Below are 20,977 nucleotides of genomic sequence, written 5' to 3'. Positions count from 1 at the left end.
TTTAAAAGAAATTAATAATTAAATGAGAACAATTGGAATCAAACTAAAATATATTTACAGTGTTAGTATACTTCTCAAATTGAAAGTTATTCTAATGTTCAGTAATGTTTTACACATTGTTCTACTTAATTTTATTCAGTAAGCTTTGCTTACTTTTTGGATCTTTCAGCACTTACAGAACTCCCTATTAAATTATCACAAATACAAATATATGGTATCTACTGAATTAGTGTGCAAACAGAATTTCTGTTAGTTAAAATATATTTCATATTTACTAAGCACATTTATGCAAAGCAAACTCAGTTTTAGGTCTAAATTTTCATTCTATTTTTACTCACAAAATTTCTTACTTTTTTGCAGATATTTTATGAATAAAATTAAAGCAGCAGGAATTTGTGTTAATGTGTCAGTATTTGCCTTGAATCAAAACTCAGTCCATATCTCCATATCTCCTACTACCTTTACCAGATAGTCTTATTAAAAACATAATATTTTTGTTTTTCGTAATTTGGGAAGAATAGAATCATTAGTAAAATTCTAGTATCTCTCAAACATCAGATTCAGAACCTGAAGTACTTGCTTTTCATGTGGGATAAGCTCATTACTAAATAGCTTCAAGTGTTTAATACGGAAAAAATAGGATTACTGAAAACCAAATTGGCTTTTCATAAGGTTTGTTTTGATGTTAACAGTAAAGTGTAGGTTTGAATTCTGATAATCATAAATAGGATACTTTGATAATGTAGCATATATAGAAATCATTCATAAGCAGTATTAACTGAAATGAATCATATAGCAGGGCTGGGAAACTTTCCAAATTTACCCCTGCAGGTGTTACTTTGGACCAGTTATTTTTTTGTTGTTTAATCACAATACTGGGTAGGTACTGGGTACCTATTACAACCTGATCTTTTTACTTTATTATTTGACTTGGGCTATCCTTTTAGAGCATCAAATACAAAATAGAAAAAAAACAAACCAACAACACTGAAGTGTCAAACAGTTGTAACCAAGAAGGTAAACATTCATTGAGTCCTGGATGTTTTATATGCTAGCAAATACGTGCAAAAATTTACAAGGGAAAGGAGGTGAGGATGTATAGATGGACCCAGAAAAAGTTAATGTCAAACCAATATTGGTTAGGTATTTAATTTTCACGTGCAAAGGGCAACATTATTATAGTTGAGTATGGAATGAAAGTTTTACATAATCCAAAAGTACCATAAAATACATAATCCTTACTTAGATTATTAAGTGCTGTTACTGAAAAAAGTAAAAAAATCTGGGGATAAATGTATAGTTTCCTCATCTCAACCTTTCCACCATATGTAATTCTGCCCCCAGATGTTAACAAATCATTTCTTTAAAAGTGTATAAATCATATATCTTTAAGAATCATTTTATAAGTCACCATAATTAACAACAATAATTTTCTTGGCCTACCAACCTAAAGAGAAAAGAATTTATCATTTAAACCAGTACCCTAATATTAAATACATATTTCATAAGGATTTTGAGCCCAATGAATTTAATAACTTTAAAAATCACAGAACCATAAATCTATTTTTATAATCTTCCAATCTAAACTCCAAACTAAAAAGTTATACACAAATCAAACTAATAATGAATTGAAATTCTTTTTGTTTTGAACCCCCAAACTCTACATTTTGTGCTCTTTTTCTCCCAACCAGTATTTAGTATTTTCAAAACTAAAACACCAACTACTTGAAAATGCTTCAGTACCTATAGAGAAACTTAGTTATGTGTTTCCCTGTTTAAATAACAATTCACTTTTATAACTGTTTACTGAAAACCTATGAATAAATTACTGAGGTAGTTTATTGTTTTTTTAAAGGAACTTCACAAAGAATTCTGAGCAAAGATGTCTTCTTAATAATGCATATAACAGCCGGGTGCAGTGGCTCACACTTGTAATCCCAGCACTTTGGGAGGCTGAGGCGAGTGGATCATGAGGTCAAAAGATCAAGACCATCCTAGCTAATATGGTGAAACCCAGTCTCTGCTAAAAATACAAAAAATTAGCCAGGCATGGTGCCATGTGCCTATAGTCCCAGCTACTCAGGAGGCAGAGACAGAAGAATTGCTTGAACCTAGGAAGCAGAGGTTGCAGTGAGCCAAGATTGCGCCACTGCACTCTCAGCCTGGGAGACAGAGCAAGGCTTCGTCTCAAAAAAAAAAAAAAAAAAAAAAAATGTATATAACATGTATATTCAGGTTTTCCATATCATCTTTTCTTAGAATAGTACATATTAGCAATGTGATAGCTATCTCTTCAAATTCCACCCAAAAGTCAGTTTTAAGCAGAAGATGATCTATTTTATGACTTACTGGAAAAGTAAAACATTAAAGAAAAACCACTAACCAATACTCCTCAGTGCTTGGTTTTTGGTCATTTTTCTACGTGACAATTAAAATTTTTTCATGACAGAATTAAAATATTTTCATGTATAGTATAAATACTGCAATATGTATGCAAACTTTGATGATCAATTCCACAGAAAGCTATGCAAGCAAGGTGGGTATGTGGGTGTTTTGGAGATTAGGCCATTTAGGTTAATATGCTTCCTTTTCTCTCCTCTCTCAAGAGAGTATATTACTAAATAAACTACAGGTATTTAAGTACACTGGTTAAAAGCTATGAAAGTTTTGGCCAGGTAAAGTGGTGGCTCACTCCTGTAATCCCAGCACATTGGGAGGTCAGGGTGGGCCGATTACCTGAGGGAAGGGGTTCAAGACCAGCCTGGTCAACATGGAGAAACCCCATCTCTACTAAAAAATACACAAATATTAGCCAGGTGTTGTGGTTTGCGCCTGTAAGTCCCAGCTACTCAGGAGGCTGAGGCAGAAGAATCGCTTGAACCTGGGAGGCTGCAGTGGGCTGACAACACACCACTGCACTCCAGCTAGGTGACAGAGACAGATTCCATTACACACACACACACACACACACACACACACACACACACACACAAAACCATGAAAGTTAATTACTCTCCCTGAACCCATTAAGTGGTGAAAGATTAATAATATAAAGGTCAGTGTCTGCTATATAGTAACTGCTCAATAAATGTTCAGCTCTTATGACCATTTGTATTAATAATTCAGCACCAGTTCCTATTTCAGCTGCTTTCATTTATAACATGGAATCTTCCCCATTTTCCATATCTTAAAAATCATTTTGGAAAACCTCCCACCTTCAAAATTTTCAAAAGACTTTTCCACTAAAATACTAATATGACTAAATAGATCTGGAGAACTCAGTCTTTATCTGAAGGATGCGTTAATGAAATGTTCAAACATGTGAATGTTCTCTGAAATATATCAGTATACTAATTTATCATTTTCATTATAGATCAGCATGTAGCAAATTCATAATCCATATCTTTTTTATTATGAGGGTTTTCTAGACTGATATACACCTTTAAGACATGAGTCATCCTTCCAGAGTTGGGGAAACTGATGGAAAAATGGCTAAATGATTCAGCATGCTGCAGCAAAATGAGCTGGTCATGAATTTAACATTTCCACTCTGTTAGGTGCCCTGGCCCTGGTGGCCTCTTTCATCTTGTACTGCATATATAACATATGATGCTGTAATCAATACATTTTTATTAAACATTCCCTTGAGAAAGGCAGAATGGTACTTTCCTCTCAGATGAGCTTCTAGAAACAAAATTATTCAATTCTATAAGACAACAGGTTCACAACGCTGGGCAACTCTTACAATGTCCAGTTGTAAGCTTCATCAAGCTTGGCTTATACAGATAATAGGGCTAGAGTGAATTCTGACACTGGTGCCATTTTCTCAGCTGCACAAAGGAGATAGTGGGGGAAAGGCCTGAGGCCAAAAAAACCCAGAAGACCGGCAAAGGAAGCCAGATGAGGAAATGGCTATGGCCATACCTGTGTCTCTCATGCCAACATTGACCTTTACCAAAAACATCACAATAGAACAGAAGATCCTAAGCAGGTCAAAAAACTAAATAGCAAATGCTGAATAAACACTCATATAGCCTGACTTTATGAAGATTCTCACCACCCAAAGCAGGTGAAAGACTTTTTCTTTTCTAAGTGTCTCTGTTTATCCTTCAATGACAAACGATTTTATGTTAAAGTATTTCAGAAATATATAGATTTCAGATTAGAATAAAGCCTTTTCCATCAAATAACCAATTATGAAAATGATATTATGAATTAAATGTTTTAATCTAAAATTGCACCATTTCAGATGCTGGGGAAGTACATCCATTTTGTGACCACAGCATAGTCATCTCACCCAGCATTTTCTGAGAATGAGACAAAGTGTGCCAGGATGTGTAAAATGAAACTGCCATATATATGAAGTCCAATTTCCTCATTCAATACCTTGAATTATTTCAGTTTGGTATGGTAACATATCACACACACACATACACACACCCATACTCACAAACAAAACCTCAGGAGCAACACTGAAAAAGATGATACTATCTTAGAACTATCTGAAATGTATTTAGGAAAGAACTACGGTGACAAGTTTGACCTTCTATAAATCCATCTCTTTTTTTTGACTGTGCAACCTCTAATTTTCCCTAAATTGGAGAGGGGAGGGTGGGTGGAGGAAAAAAAAGGTGAAAAACATCTAATTCAGAGTGTACAATCTCTCTCTATATATATACACGTATGTGTGTGTGTGTCTGTATTTTTTCCCTCCACCAAGACTTTGGAGGTCAATAAGAGAAAAAAATGGCTCATAAGACAAGGTTTCAGGGTTAACCCAAGGGAACACCTCAACAGTTGGAGAATTTCAGCTCGGGGGCTATCTGACTAGGGGTATCAGAGGCTGCAGCATTATCGACCAAGAGCACAGGCCGCACCACCAGCATCCCGGGCGCCTCTGCCGTGCGCATTTCCCTCTTATATAAAGAGATGCTTACAGTCCAGGTGCTTTTTCTTGGGGCCCATCACTTCATGAGTAGTGGCTTTGCAGACCGCTCTCGCTACAGCAGAGCCTGTCACGCTGTACTGGGCGGCTGCGATCCGATCCGTGAGCGTTTGGCCCGACATCTTCTCTGGTCGCGTCTACCGCCTCCTCCTCTGCTGGAAAAAAGGGGAGATGGTCCCGCTTTAATCCGCAGACCCTACCCTCCAAGCATCCAGGCCCTGCCTCCTCCAGCCGCACGGCGGCTCTCTCCGCCTCCATCTCCACCCTGGCACCACCTCTTGGAGCCAGCAACGCGCCAAGCCCCGCTCCTGCGATGCGGTCCAGGGAGTCTTGACCGTGAGTAGGGCCGTCACGGAACCCCAGCGTGGGCTCCAGTCACAGCATCGTGACACAGTCCCCATTCTCCCCTGGTCTCCCCATAAGGTCAAATTCACCCCCTCGGTAGCCCCCTGTCAATCAGCACTTTCCTCGCAACCTGATCCGCGGTGCTGGGCTAGCCACGACGTGTGCGTCGGGGTTATTCCCTGGGCGCTGCACCCACCAGTGCCCACCTCCCACCTCCGCAGACTTTCCTCCTAGCAGCCCGCAGGCTTCGGGGAATGCATCAGATACCCAAGCCCTGGCCGCCTCCCTCCTCCTCCTTGGGCTGCTGCAGCAAAGGGCTCGTCCTCCCTCAGTCGCGAAGGAGATTATCCTAGCGTTGCGCCATGTTATGCCCTCGCCTCTCCTTCCTTCCTCGCCGCAGCCTCCAAAGCCTCGCAGAGGCCCATCGCCCGGGCCCCTTCTCCCCGGTCTCCAAATCCCTGCCGCAGGGGCCGCCCAGGAGCCCTGCGGAGGCGCCGGGGTCTTGGGGCGCCTCACCCTTCTTGGCTTTGGAGCGGAGCCGGGCTGACAGCACAGCCCAGCCCCCGCCCGCTCCGTAGCGCGACGCGGAGCTGTCACTCGGCCGCTGCCCTTCTCTGCACCCTGGGATTATCCTCTGTGGATCCCCGTGCGGCCCTGGCTCGGGGAGGGGGCCGAGTCCGGCCGCCGGTACTTACCCCGCCCCTGAGCGGTGCCGCCCGCCGCAGGATGAGCAAAACCCGGGCCGCTGAGGGAAGCCGCGCTGGTAGGTGTGTGCGAGCGCGTGCAGACCCGGTGCCCCGGGCGCAATGTCTCCAGCCCTGGCCGGGCCCCGCTCCTCAGCTCCGCGGTCCCGGCGCCCGCCGCCCCTGGCCGAAGAAGCCAGTACCCGCCCGCCGCCGCCTCTTCTGCCAGCGCCGCGGCGTCTCTCTAGCGCTCCAAGCTGCGTCCCCATCCCCGCCCCCACCTCAGCTGTGGTTCCTCCGACGAGTCAGGTGACGGCGGCGGACAAACCCGGACGAGCCTCCCGGAGCGCCTCGCGGCCCCCTCCCAGCTACTCACACACACCGCCCCCCGGGGCCGCGAGCTTAAAGACGTGGGGGCGCCACGCGCAAGCATCCTCAGCAAGCGGGAGGGGAGAAGAAGGAGGCGGAGAGGAGGGGAGGCCGACACCCACCCAGTCAGCCGCCCTCCGCCTGTGCCCGGCCGCCCCTCCGCCGCTGGCTCCGCACTCCGCACGCACTGGGAGCGCGCACCCGGCACACCTGTCCGCGGACTGCAAGGGGCGCCCTGGGCCGCGAGGGCGTTGGCCAAGGCGGGCAAGTGGGCTTCTCGGGTTCTACTCGGTGAAGGCCAAGGCAAGGGCGTCGTCGTGCGCTGCCTGGCGAAGCCCAGCCCCTTCTCCCCCACACTGCCGCGGACACGCCCGCCTGCCAAAGGCGACCGAGGCCCAGATGAACAGGGCGATCTTACATGTCAGATCCTACCGGCCAGCCGCGACCGTTACCTGTGCGTCCTTAGCTGCTCAGGCTCCTCCGCTTGTCTCAGTTACCTGGGATTCCGGGTGGGCAGGTAATTCTAGCCACTTTAGTCTTAAACGGATACTGAAGTCTGCCTCAGGGAGAATAATTAACAAAGCCATTAATCAAGTCCCAGATTACCTTCGACAGTAATCATTTGAGTGCATAAGGAAACCTCTTTGTACCCTTAAAAAGTAATTTCTGCCATTTGAATATAGTGTTGGAAAGTGCGTCAATTGAACGTCAAGTGTATATTTGACTAGTAGTACACAGGAATTTCTGAACAGGGATGTGGATTTGGTTAATAGCGTCAAGTGTTAACTTCTTCAAACGTTATGTTCACCTTTTTTTTTTTCCCCCAAATTCAGTAGCATGAAGATCAAAACTATATTTGTGAACTTTCCTGACATTTTTTTCCCCCTGGCTTCTGGTGGCTTCTGTTCGGCCTTGAAGCCATATATGTTTACCTGTCCATCTCAAGGTTTTGTTATATATTCCTCTCTTTCACCTGGTTCAGTGTCCAGTATGCAGTCATGATTTCATAACTATCGGGACTGATACTAGCACTAATTGGAAGCTTGATGACCAAAGAAAGACAGCTTAAGGGCAACAGTGTCTCAGATACTAGTCTTACCATGTTTACAAGGGAAATAAAAACACAATTTTATTCAAAAACTTGTACTCCAATTTTATAGCAACTTAACATAATTCTGGCCCCAAACTGGAAGAAAGGCAAATGTTATTCTATTAGTAAATGAATAAACAAAATGTGGTATATCTATATAATGGAATACTACTTAGCAATAACAAGAAACAAACTAATACCATTCACGAACCTCAAAAGCATTAGAAGAAGGGAAAGAAGCCCAATCCAAAATTCTACTTATTATTTTGATTGCATTTATGTGACATTCCGGGAAAGTTGAAACCATAGAAACAGAAAACATATCAGGTTCCAGTGACGGTGACGTTGGGGGAGGGGACTGCAAAAAGGCAGAAGGGAACTTTTTGCAGAGATGGAAATGTTTTATATCATGATGGTGAAGGTGATCTACAACTGCATGCATTTCTGAAAACTCATCAATTGGTTCACTTAAAATTGGCAAATTTTGTTGCATGTAAATTATACCTCAATATAATCTGATAAAAAGAATTGGAGTGGCAATATTAATATCAAAGTAGGTTTTACAATAAGGAATATTAATAGCAATAAAGAGGCACATTTCATAATGAAAAATTTGTCAAGAGCATGTAACAATTCTACGTGTTTATATATCTAAGAACAGAGCTTTAAAATAGAATGAAGCAAAACCTAAAATAGGCAAATCCATAATTATACTTGAGGATTTCAGCACTTTTTTCTATGTAATAAATAGGACAAGTAGGCAGGAAACCTGTAAGAGTAGAGATGACTTGAAATAGCCCTGCAGACCAATTTGACCTAATTGACATTTATAAAATAGTCTACCCAACAATAGTGGAATACCTTTTTCAAATGTGCATAGAGCATTCACCAGGATTGACCATATATTGAGTGAGACTAAGCCATGAGGCTAGTCTCAATAAATTTAAAAGGATTACAATCATACCCATTATGTTCTCTTACCACAGTGGAATTTAACTAAAAATCAGCAACAGATAGATATATGGAATCTCTAAATATTTGATAATTAAACAACACATTCTAAATAATCATGGGTTCAATTTTCTCCTAAGGAAAATTGGAAATTTATTTAAACTAAATAATAATGAAAATGCAACATATCAAAATTTGTGGGTTACAGGCAAAGTGGTGATTAGAGGCAAATTTATAGCATTAAAATGCTTAGGAATAAAGAAAGATCTAAAAATAACTAAGTTTCAACCTTAAGACACTAGAAAAAGAACAAATTGAACTGAACATGAGCAGAAAGAAGGAATAAAGATAAGAGTACAAATCAGTGAAAGAGAAATGACAAATAATAGATAAAATCAATTAAACCAAAAGCCATTTTTTGGAAAAGATTACAAAACTGATAACCCCCCCTAGCCAGACTGAGCAAGGGAAAAATAGCACAAATTTTCAATGTTAGGAGTGAAAGGGGAAATCGATTCTATGGACATTAAAAGATAAGAGAATGTTATAAACAACATTGTGTAATAAGTTGGACAATTTACATAAAATGAGGAAATAGTATAAAATAATGGTTCTCCAACAGTCCAGTAATGATGTCATGTTACATATATTGCTATAAGAGGTTTTAAACAAGTAATGCGTTTCCAATAATAATTAAAATAATACAATCTGTGATTTATTTTTCAAAATAGATTGGAGTGGGTTCAAAGCCAATCCTATAATAGTGTGAAATTACATACAATACACTGGCAAATATTTGAAGCCAGAGCTTATTCTTCAGACGCTACTCATGTCTCTGGTACTATGCATGGGAGAATATCCCCCACGTAAACATTCTGCCATAGTGCTAGCAGAATGTTTGAAAATCCCTCAACTATAGAAGTATATACAAATCAATAAATAATGTCAAGAATGGAACCAATATATGAAATATGTGTTGTTTGGGAAGATCTTACTGAGCTTTGAAATAGTAGAATATTTTTGTGGCAAGACTTTGGAGATGCTGGCTTCTTACAGCCAGGAAAATCTAGAATTACATCCATAAATGTTACACACTAAAGTGAAAGAAAGAAAAATATGCTGACATAAAAATTGACTTGTTAACATATTCTCTTTGAAAGCACAGACACATTATAAATGATATTCAATAAATCTTAGGCAAGAATAAGAATTGGCATTTAATATTTTATAAGTTGAAAGATCTTTTGATCTCAGTGGTCAGAAAATAGGGTAATTATAATAAACATCCCAAATTGCTTTTTAAAAATACATATTGAGGCTGGGTGTGGTAGTTCACCCCTATAATCCTAGCAGTTTGGGAGGCTGAAGTCAGCAGATCACTTGAGGTCAGCAGTTTGAGACCAGCCAGGCCAACATGGTGGAACTTCATCTCTACTAAAAATACAAAAAATTAGCCCATCATGGTGGTGCATGCCTGTAGTCCCAGCTACTGGGGAGGCTGAGGCCCAAGAACTGTTTGAACATGGGAGGTGGAGGTTGCAGTGAACTGAGATTGTGCCTCTGCACTTCAGGCTGGGCGACAGACTGAGACTCCATTAAAAAAAAAATACATATTGAATTTTTTTTCTGAGTCAATATACATATATGCTACTAGACAGATTTTTCTGAGTCTCTGATTATTTATTCATTTATTTATTTATTTTACTTTTTGTATAGACAGGGTCTAATTATATTGACCAGGCTGATCTTGAACTCCTGGCCTCAAGTGATACTCCTACCTTGACCTCCCAAAGCACTGGGGTTACAGGTGTGATCCACCATACCCAGCTAAGTGTCTGATTTAATACACATGTTTTCTTCTGAGTATCAGATTTAATATAGAAAAATCAAGCCAACGATAATTACACTTAGACCAACAATTTATTTCTGCACACATGAGGGAAAATATCTTCAAGTTCTTGGTTTCAGATTATTTGCAAGATACAACACATGTACAANAGAGAAATAAAGCTGAAGATAATTTGATTGCCTCAGATAACAACCTGAGGTGAAATTAGCAAATTTATATATTTCTCCTAAATCTATAATATCATTCTCAAGATAAAACTATAGGGTGAATTTCATTCCAGGAATGCTTTTCTGTCAAAGTAGAAAAAACGTATTGGTACAAGAATAACCACACTGGTATATATCCACTCCTACACACAAATGTGATATCGCCACCCAAACTCAAAAGCAATTGACAACAAAAAGCAAATTTTGGTATTCTGAATGCACTTGAGCAGAGACAAAATCTTGCTTGTCTTTTATGAGACAACAAATGAAAAAGACCATAAAACTGATGAACTCTCTAGTATAACAAGAAAAATTGTAGGTTGAACAAAATATCAGTAAGATTTAGATACAAACAACTTGATCATCTTAGGGAAATATAACATTCATCCATGAAACCATTCAAGTTACTTTAAAATTACGTTAATGAAGTAATTCCAAGCCATAACAAACATATTTACTAAGTTATGTTTTGCCTAAAATTCAGGTTAGAAATGAATTCATCATGGTAACTAACATGATAAAAAGGAACATATATATTTTACATGCCTAATGGCATAAAAACAATTTATGTCATTTTCATTTGCTTCCCTGTTTTAAATCTATTGTCTATTGTTGTGTAATGAACTTTGTGTCATACAACAGCAAGTTTTTATTCTTTCTCACAATTTTGTGGGTTAACAGGGCTCTGCTGGGTAGTTCCCCTTCGAAGTCTTTTATGTAGTTGCAATCAGGTGACAGCTGGTTTGTAGTCATTGGAATTCTCCACTGGGCTACCCAAGATGGCTTATGCACTTTGACATCTGGCAGATGAAACTTACTGGTTTATTATTACTATTATTATTATACTTTAAGTTCTGGGGTACATATGCAGATTGTGCAGGTTTGTTACATAGGTATACATGTGCCATGGCAGTGGTTTGTTGCATCCATTGCCCCGTCATCTACGTTAGGTATTTCTCCTAATGCTATCCCTCCCCAATCCCCCAATCCCCTGCTATTCCTTCTCTAGCCCCCCACCCTCCAGGCCCCAGTGTGCGATATCCCCCACCGCTATGTCCGTGTGTTCTCATTGTTCACCACCAACTTATGCGTGAGAACTTATGCGTGTTTGGTTTTCTGTTCTTGTGTCAGTTTGCTGAGAATGAAGGTTTCCAAAACTGGCTGTTGAAATGAGAGCTTGGCTGGGGTTTTGACCAGAGCACCTACACAGGGCATCTCTGTGTGTCTGGGCAACTCACGCAGAGTGGTTCAGGGTAATCACATTTTTTACACAGTGGCTGGCTTCCAAGAGGGAACATCCCAAAATGGAATGTTCTAGGAAACATAGGTGGAAGCTGTAAGGTTTCTAATTACCTAATCACCAAGCATCAGTCTGTTGTATTCTATTGATCAAAAGCAAATTACAGAGACAGCTCAGATACAAGGGGAGGAGATTTATTGGAGGACTAACTACCATAGTGACACACAAAAGTAAAACTTTGTGAAGAATCCGCAGAAACCTCTGAGAGATGTAAAGTTAAGTGTTTCATACAAGATTCATTGAGGTATGAGGTTAAGTGATTCACATAAGATTCATTCATCAGAAAATTAGTTTAACACTTTGAATTATTTCCTCCAGTTGGAATATTCTTTTTATGTAGCAAGCCATATTAGTCTGTTCTCATGCTGTTAATAAAGAAATAACCAACAAGGGGTGATTTATAAAGGAAAGAGGTCTAATTGACTCACAGTTCAGCATGGCTGGTAGGTCTCAGAAAACTTACAATCATGGCAGAAGAGGAAGCAAACATGTTCTTCTCCACATGGCAGCAGGAAAAGAAGTATGAGAGCTGAGCAAAGAGGGAGGCCCCTTATAAAACCATCAGATTTCAGTATCATGAGAGTAGCATGAGGACAAGCGTCCCATGATTCAGTTACCTTCCACCAGGTCCCTCACGCAATACATGGGGATTATGGGAACTACAATTCGAGATGTGGCTTGGGTGTGGACACAGCCAAACCATATCATAAGTGAATTCCTACAAGATTGTGGTCAAGCTGCAAATCTTTCCCAAAGCCTCTGTTTTAGTCTCTTATTTTTATATATGGGGAAATTTAAGACTGCAGAGTTTAAATGACTTTCTCACCATCACACACACTGAAATAACAGTATAACGAATGCCAAACTTCAGTTGTTGAACATCCAATCCAATGTTCTTTCCACTGCATTCATTGCTTCTGGTAAAGTTATAATAGTATGATTTAGGCTCTTATTTCATACTAATTAATTCTTCAGTCAAAAAAATCCTTTTTAAAATTTTTTGGGCTGGAAGAATGGTGGCTAATATCTTAGGTTGTAGAAGTGGACAAGTCCTGGTTTGATTCCCTAGCATTGGTCCTTATCAGCTGTGTGACTTTGGGCAAGGTTTGTAGCCTTTAAGAATGAGTTTCCTCATCTGTAAAATGTGCCTGGGCCATAATATCTACCTCAAAGGATTGCTATTACTATCAAATGAGGTAATGCAAATAAAGCAAATAGCACAGTATTTGGCACACAATAAAAGCCTAATAAATGTGACTGATAATACTTTGTGAGTAATTGTTGATAGACTGATTTTATTATTTTATTAATATATTACTATATTTTCATTTTTATTTTGTTATTTGGAACTACAACTCAAGTGTATATAGTTCTCTGATTGATATATTATTCCACTAGTATCATTCTGAAAGTAAGAAAATAAACTAATAATTTACCTAGCTTCTGAGATGTGAAATCATGTTACTTCAATATTGTCATGGAAAGCATCAAGCTTCTATTATTCTCAGGAAACTAGAGTAGAAAACGTATATACATATGTAAATAGACTGTACAGCAATACTGTTATGAACAGCAATTTGTTATTTTCTTTTTTGTATTCGAAAAAGATGTTTGCAAAGAATTCTTTGAAGTGGGAAGATTTTGCTTTGAGAAAGGAGACCATTAAGCAGGAAAGTCTGTCTGAAGAAGGAAGTTTCGCAAGTAAACTTCTAATTCAAAGGCATAGGAAATCCAAAGCAGTGTGCCTCACCTTCAAATGTGTATCTCCAGGTTTTCCTCTCATTCTTTAACTTGCTCCTGCATTTTAAGTTACAGTTTGTGTTTGTCTACAGCTCAGTTTATATTTGGAGTTGCTTAGGGGAAATGACATTGACTTTACCTGATACTTCATTGCATGAATATCATATAAGCCACATGCATTTGTCTTTGTGCAGCTCCAGGAACACAGCAAAGGACTGTGAAAAGAGCTGGTATTTCTCATCCTTGTTCTAATTGTGTATCCAAAACATATACATGTTACTGATCACTTATTCTCATGCCAAAAATAAGTGAGATATATATAGTGTGTATGTATCGTGTATATACTTATATGTATGTGTGTATATATGTATATATATGTGAGCATATGTATATATACATATATGTATACACACACACACACACATATATATATAGGTCTTTATCAGTCAACCATTTCTGTTTCTCTGGTAACAAGAATATTAAAGAGAAATGGAAAGTTTAGTCTATTTGATATTCAGTATAACCAGATGAGAATGAAGTGCTGTATTATTGTTTAAACTAATTTTGGCTAGCACAAGTAAAGCCTTACTCTTTCTAGAGCATAATGCATTTAACAATATTGAATTTCTTTTTTCATTTGCCTCAAGTACTTTCCTTTGTCCAAGGACTTATGCTTCAGACAGTCAGGAGTCATACATAGTACAGAACATTGTTATGGGAGGTTCAGATAATTAGTAGATTCTTCCCTTACAGTTTGTTCAAATATTGTACTTGAATTATGCTAGCTACATATCAGAAGTTTCCCAAATAAACCCCCAAATAAAAGTATAATAAAATAAAATATATAGTATTATTTCTTATAAATGTTTGGAGAAAGTTTTCAGCTGAGAATGACTTTTCATTTTTGAGTTGGGTAATAAATTAGAACAATACTAGAGTGCCAACGATTTTCCACAGGGAAAGTTAAGAGTAAGTTAGTCATTATACTTGTTCCAAGTTATGGCCATTATTGATATGATAAACAGATGTCTTCACCTTAAAATTTCATCTCATTCAGCCTAAAACAGGGTTAATTCTGCTGTTACTGTGAATGATTTTAAACATATCCATAAAAACAAAACTCAATAAATTCTCTGGCACCATCTCTCATGGCTTGGATCCTTGTTTAGTCCCTGTATCAGATGCTTTCAGGTGGGCATTATCAGAGATGTACATTTGGTTTATGACACCATGTCAGTGTTAATGGTGCATTTCTTACATCTGGTAGATATGGAGAGTCAATTTGTTTCCATTGTTACTGACTTCATTCTGCAGCCCCAGCTCCTGTCAAGTTTGCTTCGGATTTTGCTGATAAAAAGGGACAGATATTGTGCCTGTAATCCCAGCACTTTTGGAGGCTGAAGTGAATGGATCATTTGAGGCCAGGAGTTCGAGACCAGCCTGAACAACATGATGAAGTCCTATCTCTATAAAAATACAAAAATTAGCCGAGCATTGTGGTGCATGCCTATAATCCCAGATACCCTTGAGGCTGAGGCAGAAGAATCGTTTGAATCCAGGAGGCAGAAGTTGCAGTGAGCCGAGATCATGCCACTGCACTCCAGCGTGGCCAACAGAGAAAGACTCCATCTCAAAACAAATAAAAAAACAAACAAAAAACAAAAAATCCATAAAACCAGACATTGGCATTACAATAAAATTCTGAAATTTCCATTTCATTGGCAAAAGTAGTAAAATATGAATCAAATAAGTATGTTGATAAATTTAGTATTTATGCAACAATGTTTATTAGGGATATCAAAGTATTTCTTATTAATAGTCCACACAATTTTAAAGAAGTACATATAGCTGACTTAACAAATACTGATTTTTGTATCTTTGAAGCTTTGTTGGGGATTTTAGCCCTTAGCCTGATGCTGTCCAGTGAGGGGAATTATTTAGCAGCAGCATGATGTATTGCTGGTTGCATTTGGAGATGTTACTGATTGCCATTATCACATGATCCCTATTAGGAAGCCATAGTCCATTCTAAATGTGTATATAAATATTATTGATTGATTTCCAACTATAGTAATGGATTATGTGGCTGCCTCTGTTTGTAGCCCACCTCAGATACACAATCTCTTGCTTATAAGCCCTTAATTATGTCTGCTTAAGTACTTCATCTTTCAGGGGTTATAATCCCCAGCAGCCTTGCCACTTACTAGGCATCAGTTGAGTTCTTAAAATATCTCTTGTGTTTTCTCTAATAGCAGTTGTCTAAGCTTTAGCTGGCCATCCTTGAGGTATTTACATATCCTTATTCTCATCTGCTTCACTCCATACAGCTGTATGTACGAGGAATTGTTTCAATGACAGGGAACTGACCACAGTCACAGAACTCATTTCTCAACAGTCTTTTACCACTTGATTCCCCCATAGTGACCATTTCAAAAGCTGGATATAACATTTATGATAGCTTTAAGTGTCACTGTCATCTGGAAAGTTGAACACATACCTCTGGAACTTGATACCTCACTGATTCTAAACTTCGTCAGTTTCATCTTGGCCTCCTTTATTCAGGAAACCAAAGCACCTGTCATCAAATAATGCACTAGGTCTTTTAGCACCACAGAGTAGATGAAAGGTCATGATTGTGGGTAGGGCTACCTGACATAGGCTTGTCTGAAATCTGGCCTGTAGACAAGTATTCATTCCACGGTTAGCAAGTTTCTTCCTACATGGAAACTTCCAGAAGAACACAATTAGTAGAATCATTTGAGAAATTAAATAACTTGAGCTACCTTCGTAATGTGGAAGATGTCTTGGGGTAATGAATCTTGTTGCACATGTGGAAAAATACTCCAACACAAGCTATGTCTAATTTTTATAACTATGAACAAGCATATGTAGAATAGATTGCTTTAACTATTGCTAAAAGTATGTACTCTGATGCTTCATTTAGGTGGGCCCAGCTATGGAAAAATGAAAAAAAATAAGATGCAGACTTCAGCCTACCTCCAGGATTCAAGATGCAGGCACCTAAGCCCAAATTGCATATATGAAGATAACATTCAACACTTCAGAAAATAACAGGTATTTGTTAGCCACAGCAAGCAGAGAGCTAAGCAGGTAGTAGTTGGTTATCCAGGCAAATCTACCATGAGGAAGCACAGCCCAGTCAGCAAACTAGGAGCAGGGGCAGGACTCCAACTTGAGTCGGAGGAGTGCTGGTAAGAGAAAACCCAGAAGAAGAATTAAATGTTATTCTTAAATACTGCCTGGCTTGTATCAGGCTTAGTTTTGACTTAGAATAGCATAGATCCTGCAGGTATGAATAAAGTAGTCCCATTTCTAAGAAAGGGTGCAGAGGCAGGAAATGAAGGTAGCAAGAATTCTGCCATTTTAGTCTTATTATCTTGCACTTTCGTTTCATGGTTTAAGCTGTCTTCAAGAGGTCTAGGGAGTAGACTATCAATAATATGGAAAGATATTTCCTTATAGTGTTAAACATAAAATTCAAATAATATAATTACTTTTTGTTGTTTATATTTGGTTTAATATATCTATATATGTTTGACAGATAATTTTAATCATAATCTAATCTTGCTTTCAGTATTACCTACAGCAAAAATAACTTTGAAATTGGTGCAAATTGGATGTGTTCCTTTTATAAAAAGCAAATGTCTTCCTTTATTTTCCTATGCCTTCTCGATTTTTATAGATGAATGAATTTACTGACTATTCAACTGTCCCATTTTACCTCTTAAAATTTGTGCCTCTCCTCAGTACAGATATGTGTGATGAGTGAGCTAATGAATAAGTTGACCAACATCTAGCACAGTTGTAAAACTTAGTAGATATCTAATAAATGAATTTAATAAATGAATTAATGTGAAATCACAGGTAGTAATGACCCTGGAAAAGGAAATTAATTTTTTTGAAAATTTAATCTCTGAAATAAACTAGCAACTTCTGATTATGTGAAGTCAGATACATAGAGAAATTAGAAGGCCACTACCTGATTTTTTTTTTTTTTCGAATCAAATGGCTTTACGCCAAGAAATTCTAGACATTATGACAAGCTGTTAATTTGCTAACTGCATATGAATCCTTAAAATACCTTCAAGTAAGGTTACAATGATTATTCAAAAGTAGATTTATAGAGTTAATCACTGCTGTGCTGTGAAAAAAACTACAATTTTGTTAGCAAGCAGTACATTTTGTTAGGTATATGTAGCCACATTGTAAAATAGCTAAGCTGTCAACTGTGACTCATGATTCTTGATCAAGTTTGATAGTCTTTCTTCCTAAAATTTGCTCAAAGCTTTGATATTTTACCAACTAAAACACTTTTCCATAAGCCTTAATAAGCATGTGATGAATTTCTGCTGCAAGAGCAATTTTCATATTTAAGAATTAAATCACAGTATATGTTTTGCTTAAGGACCATATAGTTAGGAGACAGTTATCTAAATATATTAAATCATAAACACTGATAGACAAATCATCTTACAACACAGCTTTAAATCATAATGTGATATCACATTAATTCAACAAATATTTGTCCAGAACTCATATGCCATTCGCTTTCTAGGAAAAAGAATTCTAGCAAGAGAATATAGACAATAAACTAATAAGTAAATTGTCTAAAATTTAGAAAGTGGCAAATACTCTTGTAAAGGAGTAAGCAAGATCTGAGAGCTGGTGTGGAAGGAGTGACGGCGTGATCTTAGGGTGGTTAAAAGTGAGTGCACATGAAGCAGGTACATTTGAGTAAAGGAGGTGGTAAAGGAATGAGCCACTCTTATGTACAATATATTAATAATTACTCCTGTAAATTTCCTTCTGAGCAGCCTTCATTATCTATAGGGATGATGTCATTCTCTTCCCAAAAACTCATCAATGACCTCCTATGGCATTTAGCTTAATATGTAATCTCCTTAATTTATTCTATGACTACCTCCGTGATCTCAGCTCAGCCTCACTCTCTAGCCCCCTGCCTTTTTCTCTTGATTACTCTGCTTCAGCCGTACTGGATTTATTTTAGTTACCTTTGAGTATCAATGGCTTTCCCACCTCTTGGCCTTCCCACAAGCATTTCTTTTTCTCTGCTTATAATCATTCTCCAGACTTTTACCTGACCAGCTTCCCAACTAGCTGACTACTCTACTTTTCCCTGTTCTTACATTCTCATTGCACAATGTTTGCCTTCCCATCCCTTATTACAATCATAAGTAAATAACCATGTAATCATTTGCCTAATTTCTATTTTTCTGATAGATCTTAAGCTCCTTGATGATAGGGATGTTGTGAGACGTCTGCCTTGTTCATTACTATATCTCCAATACCTGCCACATAGTAGATGCTCGGTATTTATTGAATGACTAAACCATGCTTCAAAAAGGGTGAGAGTCATGTTGCTGTGCTGGAAAGAGAGAATACACCCAAGGTTAGGGTGGGAAAATAAAAGTGAAAAGTATTTTTCCCTGACTGAACTTAATATTTCAACAAGTTAAATGGCCAAGACTGAAAGACCTTTAAGGTCTTTAGGCAGTTATTTTAGGGTGTATTCATCTCATGAATTCATATATAGCTGCAAGGAGTCTCCTTAGGTAATGATTATAGACTAGCAAGTGTAGCTGTTAGGCACTTCTCCAAATATTTTGGTTCTCCTTGTTACTAGGTATGTGGTAGAAATCCACCTCCCTACCCTCTTGAAGTTGAGAATGGTCATGTGACCTTGGATTATGAACTGTGAGTGGATACAGGATATGTCACTTTGGGGAAGAAGCTTTAAGAGTCACTACACAATTAGCACCTTTCTCTTTGCCACAGTACCTGGCAGTGCTTCAGGTGGTAGCTAGTCTGTTATTGGGTCCCTGTTCCATTCTTCACTGTTTCGCTTTCTGCCTGTCTGCTTATCTCAGGCTTCTACCACTTCTCTCCTAGATAGCTTGCCTCTTATGTACCTATTTTCTCTTTTTTTTTCCTTTATTTATTTTATTGCATTTTAGGTTTGGGGGTACATGTGAAAAACATGCAAGATTGTTGCATAGGTACACACGTGGCAGTGTGATTTGCTGCCTTCCTCCCCATCACCTACAGCTGGCATCTCTCCCCTTGCTATCTCTCCCCACTCTCCACCCCCACCGTCCCTCCCCTATTTCCCCCCAACAGACCCCAGTGTGTAGTGCTCCCCTCCCTGTGTCCATGTGTTCTCATGGTTCAACACCTGCCTATGAGTGAGAACATGCGGTGTTTGACCTTCTGCTCTTCTGTCAGTTTGCTGAGAATGATGGTTTCCAGGTTCATCCATGTCCCTACAAAGGACACAAACTCATCGTTTTTGATGGCTGCATAATATTCCATGGTGTATATGTGCCACATTTTCCCTGTGCAGTCTATCATCGATGGGCATTTGGGTTGGCTCCAGGTCTTTGCTATTGTAAAGAGTGTTGCAATGAACATTCGTGTGCACGTGTCCTTATAGTAGAACGATTTATAATCCTTTGGATATATACCCAGTAATGGGATTGCTGGGTCAAATGGAATTTCTATTTCTAGGTCCTTGAGGAATTGCCACACTGTCTTCCACAATGGTTGAACTAATTTACACTCCCACCAACAGTGTAAAAGGGTTCCTATTTCTCCAAACTTTCACGCCCCTTCTGCTGGTTCAGTGGTTCTCGGACACTTGCCACTATTTATCTCTGGCTCCACCTGAGGTCTAGCCTCTCCTGGAGGTGGTGACCAGGATCGCAGGGTTGTTTTCCCTGAAACCATGTAGTGGGAGCCTTGATGCTTATGTAGGAAACAGTGATTCAGTCTGCTTGCCTCAGAAGTGTGCTGAGTCATAGGATTTTGACAACATATGCACACCTCTTGAAGCCCAACAGGAATATAAGTTTGACTTATCCTGTCTTATTATTTGGAGTGACTTGATCTGTGTTTTGAAGTAGATGTGTTCTCTGAATTTTCTCCTTATAAATAAAAAAGGAATGTTAGTGTGGAGGCGAGGAATGTATAACAAAGAACTGTCTAACAATGAGACTTACAAGAATGGAGTGATAATTTCTTAGCTGAGAGAGAAAAAAAATCAGGAATTAGGTAGAGTTGAAAACACAGAAGGGCTTTTCTGGTGAAGTGTTTGCTAAACACATTTTAACAGCTTATGCTGTGAACTCAAAATTGGCATCTGATTGACTGAAATTACCAAACTATTTTTTAATGTATTATAAAGATTAGATTATACATGCATAGACAGCAGACCCTTATCCAGCTTGGAGTTACATTGCTTGTACTGTTTAAGCTATAATGATTGGCAACTTCCACTTGCCCAGAATATTTAAATCTGACATTTCCTTTCTAGGATTTCTCTCCTCAAGTATTCCTGGGAATCCTTAGAGAATGCTACCACATCCCTCTAACCCATCGTGGTGGCCAATCTGCCATACAGAACTCTCCAAGTCACCTTTGACCATTTCTAAGTGAGAACTGACACTGTTCACAATGCACTG

General features: G+C 38.9%; 2 protein-coding genes across 28 annotated transcripts in view; one reads left to right on the top strand and one right to left on the bottom strand.

Moving 5' to 3' along the window:
• SNAP91 (synaptosome associated protein 91) overlaps positions 1-6,554 on the bottom strand; it is a 161,843-nt gene extending 155,289 nt beyond the window's left edge. For 6 of the 27 annotated variants that reach the window (XM_017515780.2, XM_037733955.1, XM_037733958.1 and 3 more), the window contains exons 1-2: positions 5,986-6,064; positions 4,938-5,097 (exon numbers count right to left, since the gene is read on the bottom strand). In XM_017515780.2, the coding sequence (XP_017371269.1) occupies positions 4,938-5,067 (130 nt within the window). In that variant the 5' untranslated portion in view covers positions 5,068-5,097; positions 5,986-6,064. Of the gene's footprint in view, positions 1-4,937; positions 5,101-5,557; positions 6,257-6,349; positions 6,426-6,464 lie in introns of those variants that run through there. The other 21 variants (XM_017515774.2, XM_037733950.1, XM_037733953.1 and 18 more) reach the window with 13 other exon arrangements.
• Positions 6,097-20,916, top strand: LOC108294034 (formin-like protein 5). Its single transcript, XM_017515761.2, has 2 exons — positions 6,097-6,859; positions 20,830-20,916. Exons 1-2 carry the CDS (start codon positions 6,097-6,099, stop codon positions 20,862-20,864), a joined length of 798 nt encoding a protein of 265 aa, XP_017371250.2. The 3' UTR covers positions 20,865-20,916.
• The last annotated feature ends 61 nt before the right edge of the window (positions 20,917-20,977 follow it).

The sequence above is a fragment of the Cebus imitator genome, unplaced genomic scaffold, assembly GCF_001604975.1.
Source record: "Cebus imitator isolate Cc_AM_T3 unplaced genomic scaffold, Cebus_imitator-1.0 Scaffold558, whole genome shotgun sequence".
In the NCBI taxonomy this organism is placed as follows: Eukaryota; Metazoa; Chordata; class Mammalia; order Primates; family Cebidae; genus Cebus; species Cebus imitator.
Note: the sequence above shows the minus strand (reverse complement) of the source record. Positions and strands in the feature narration are given on the sequence as shown.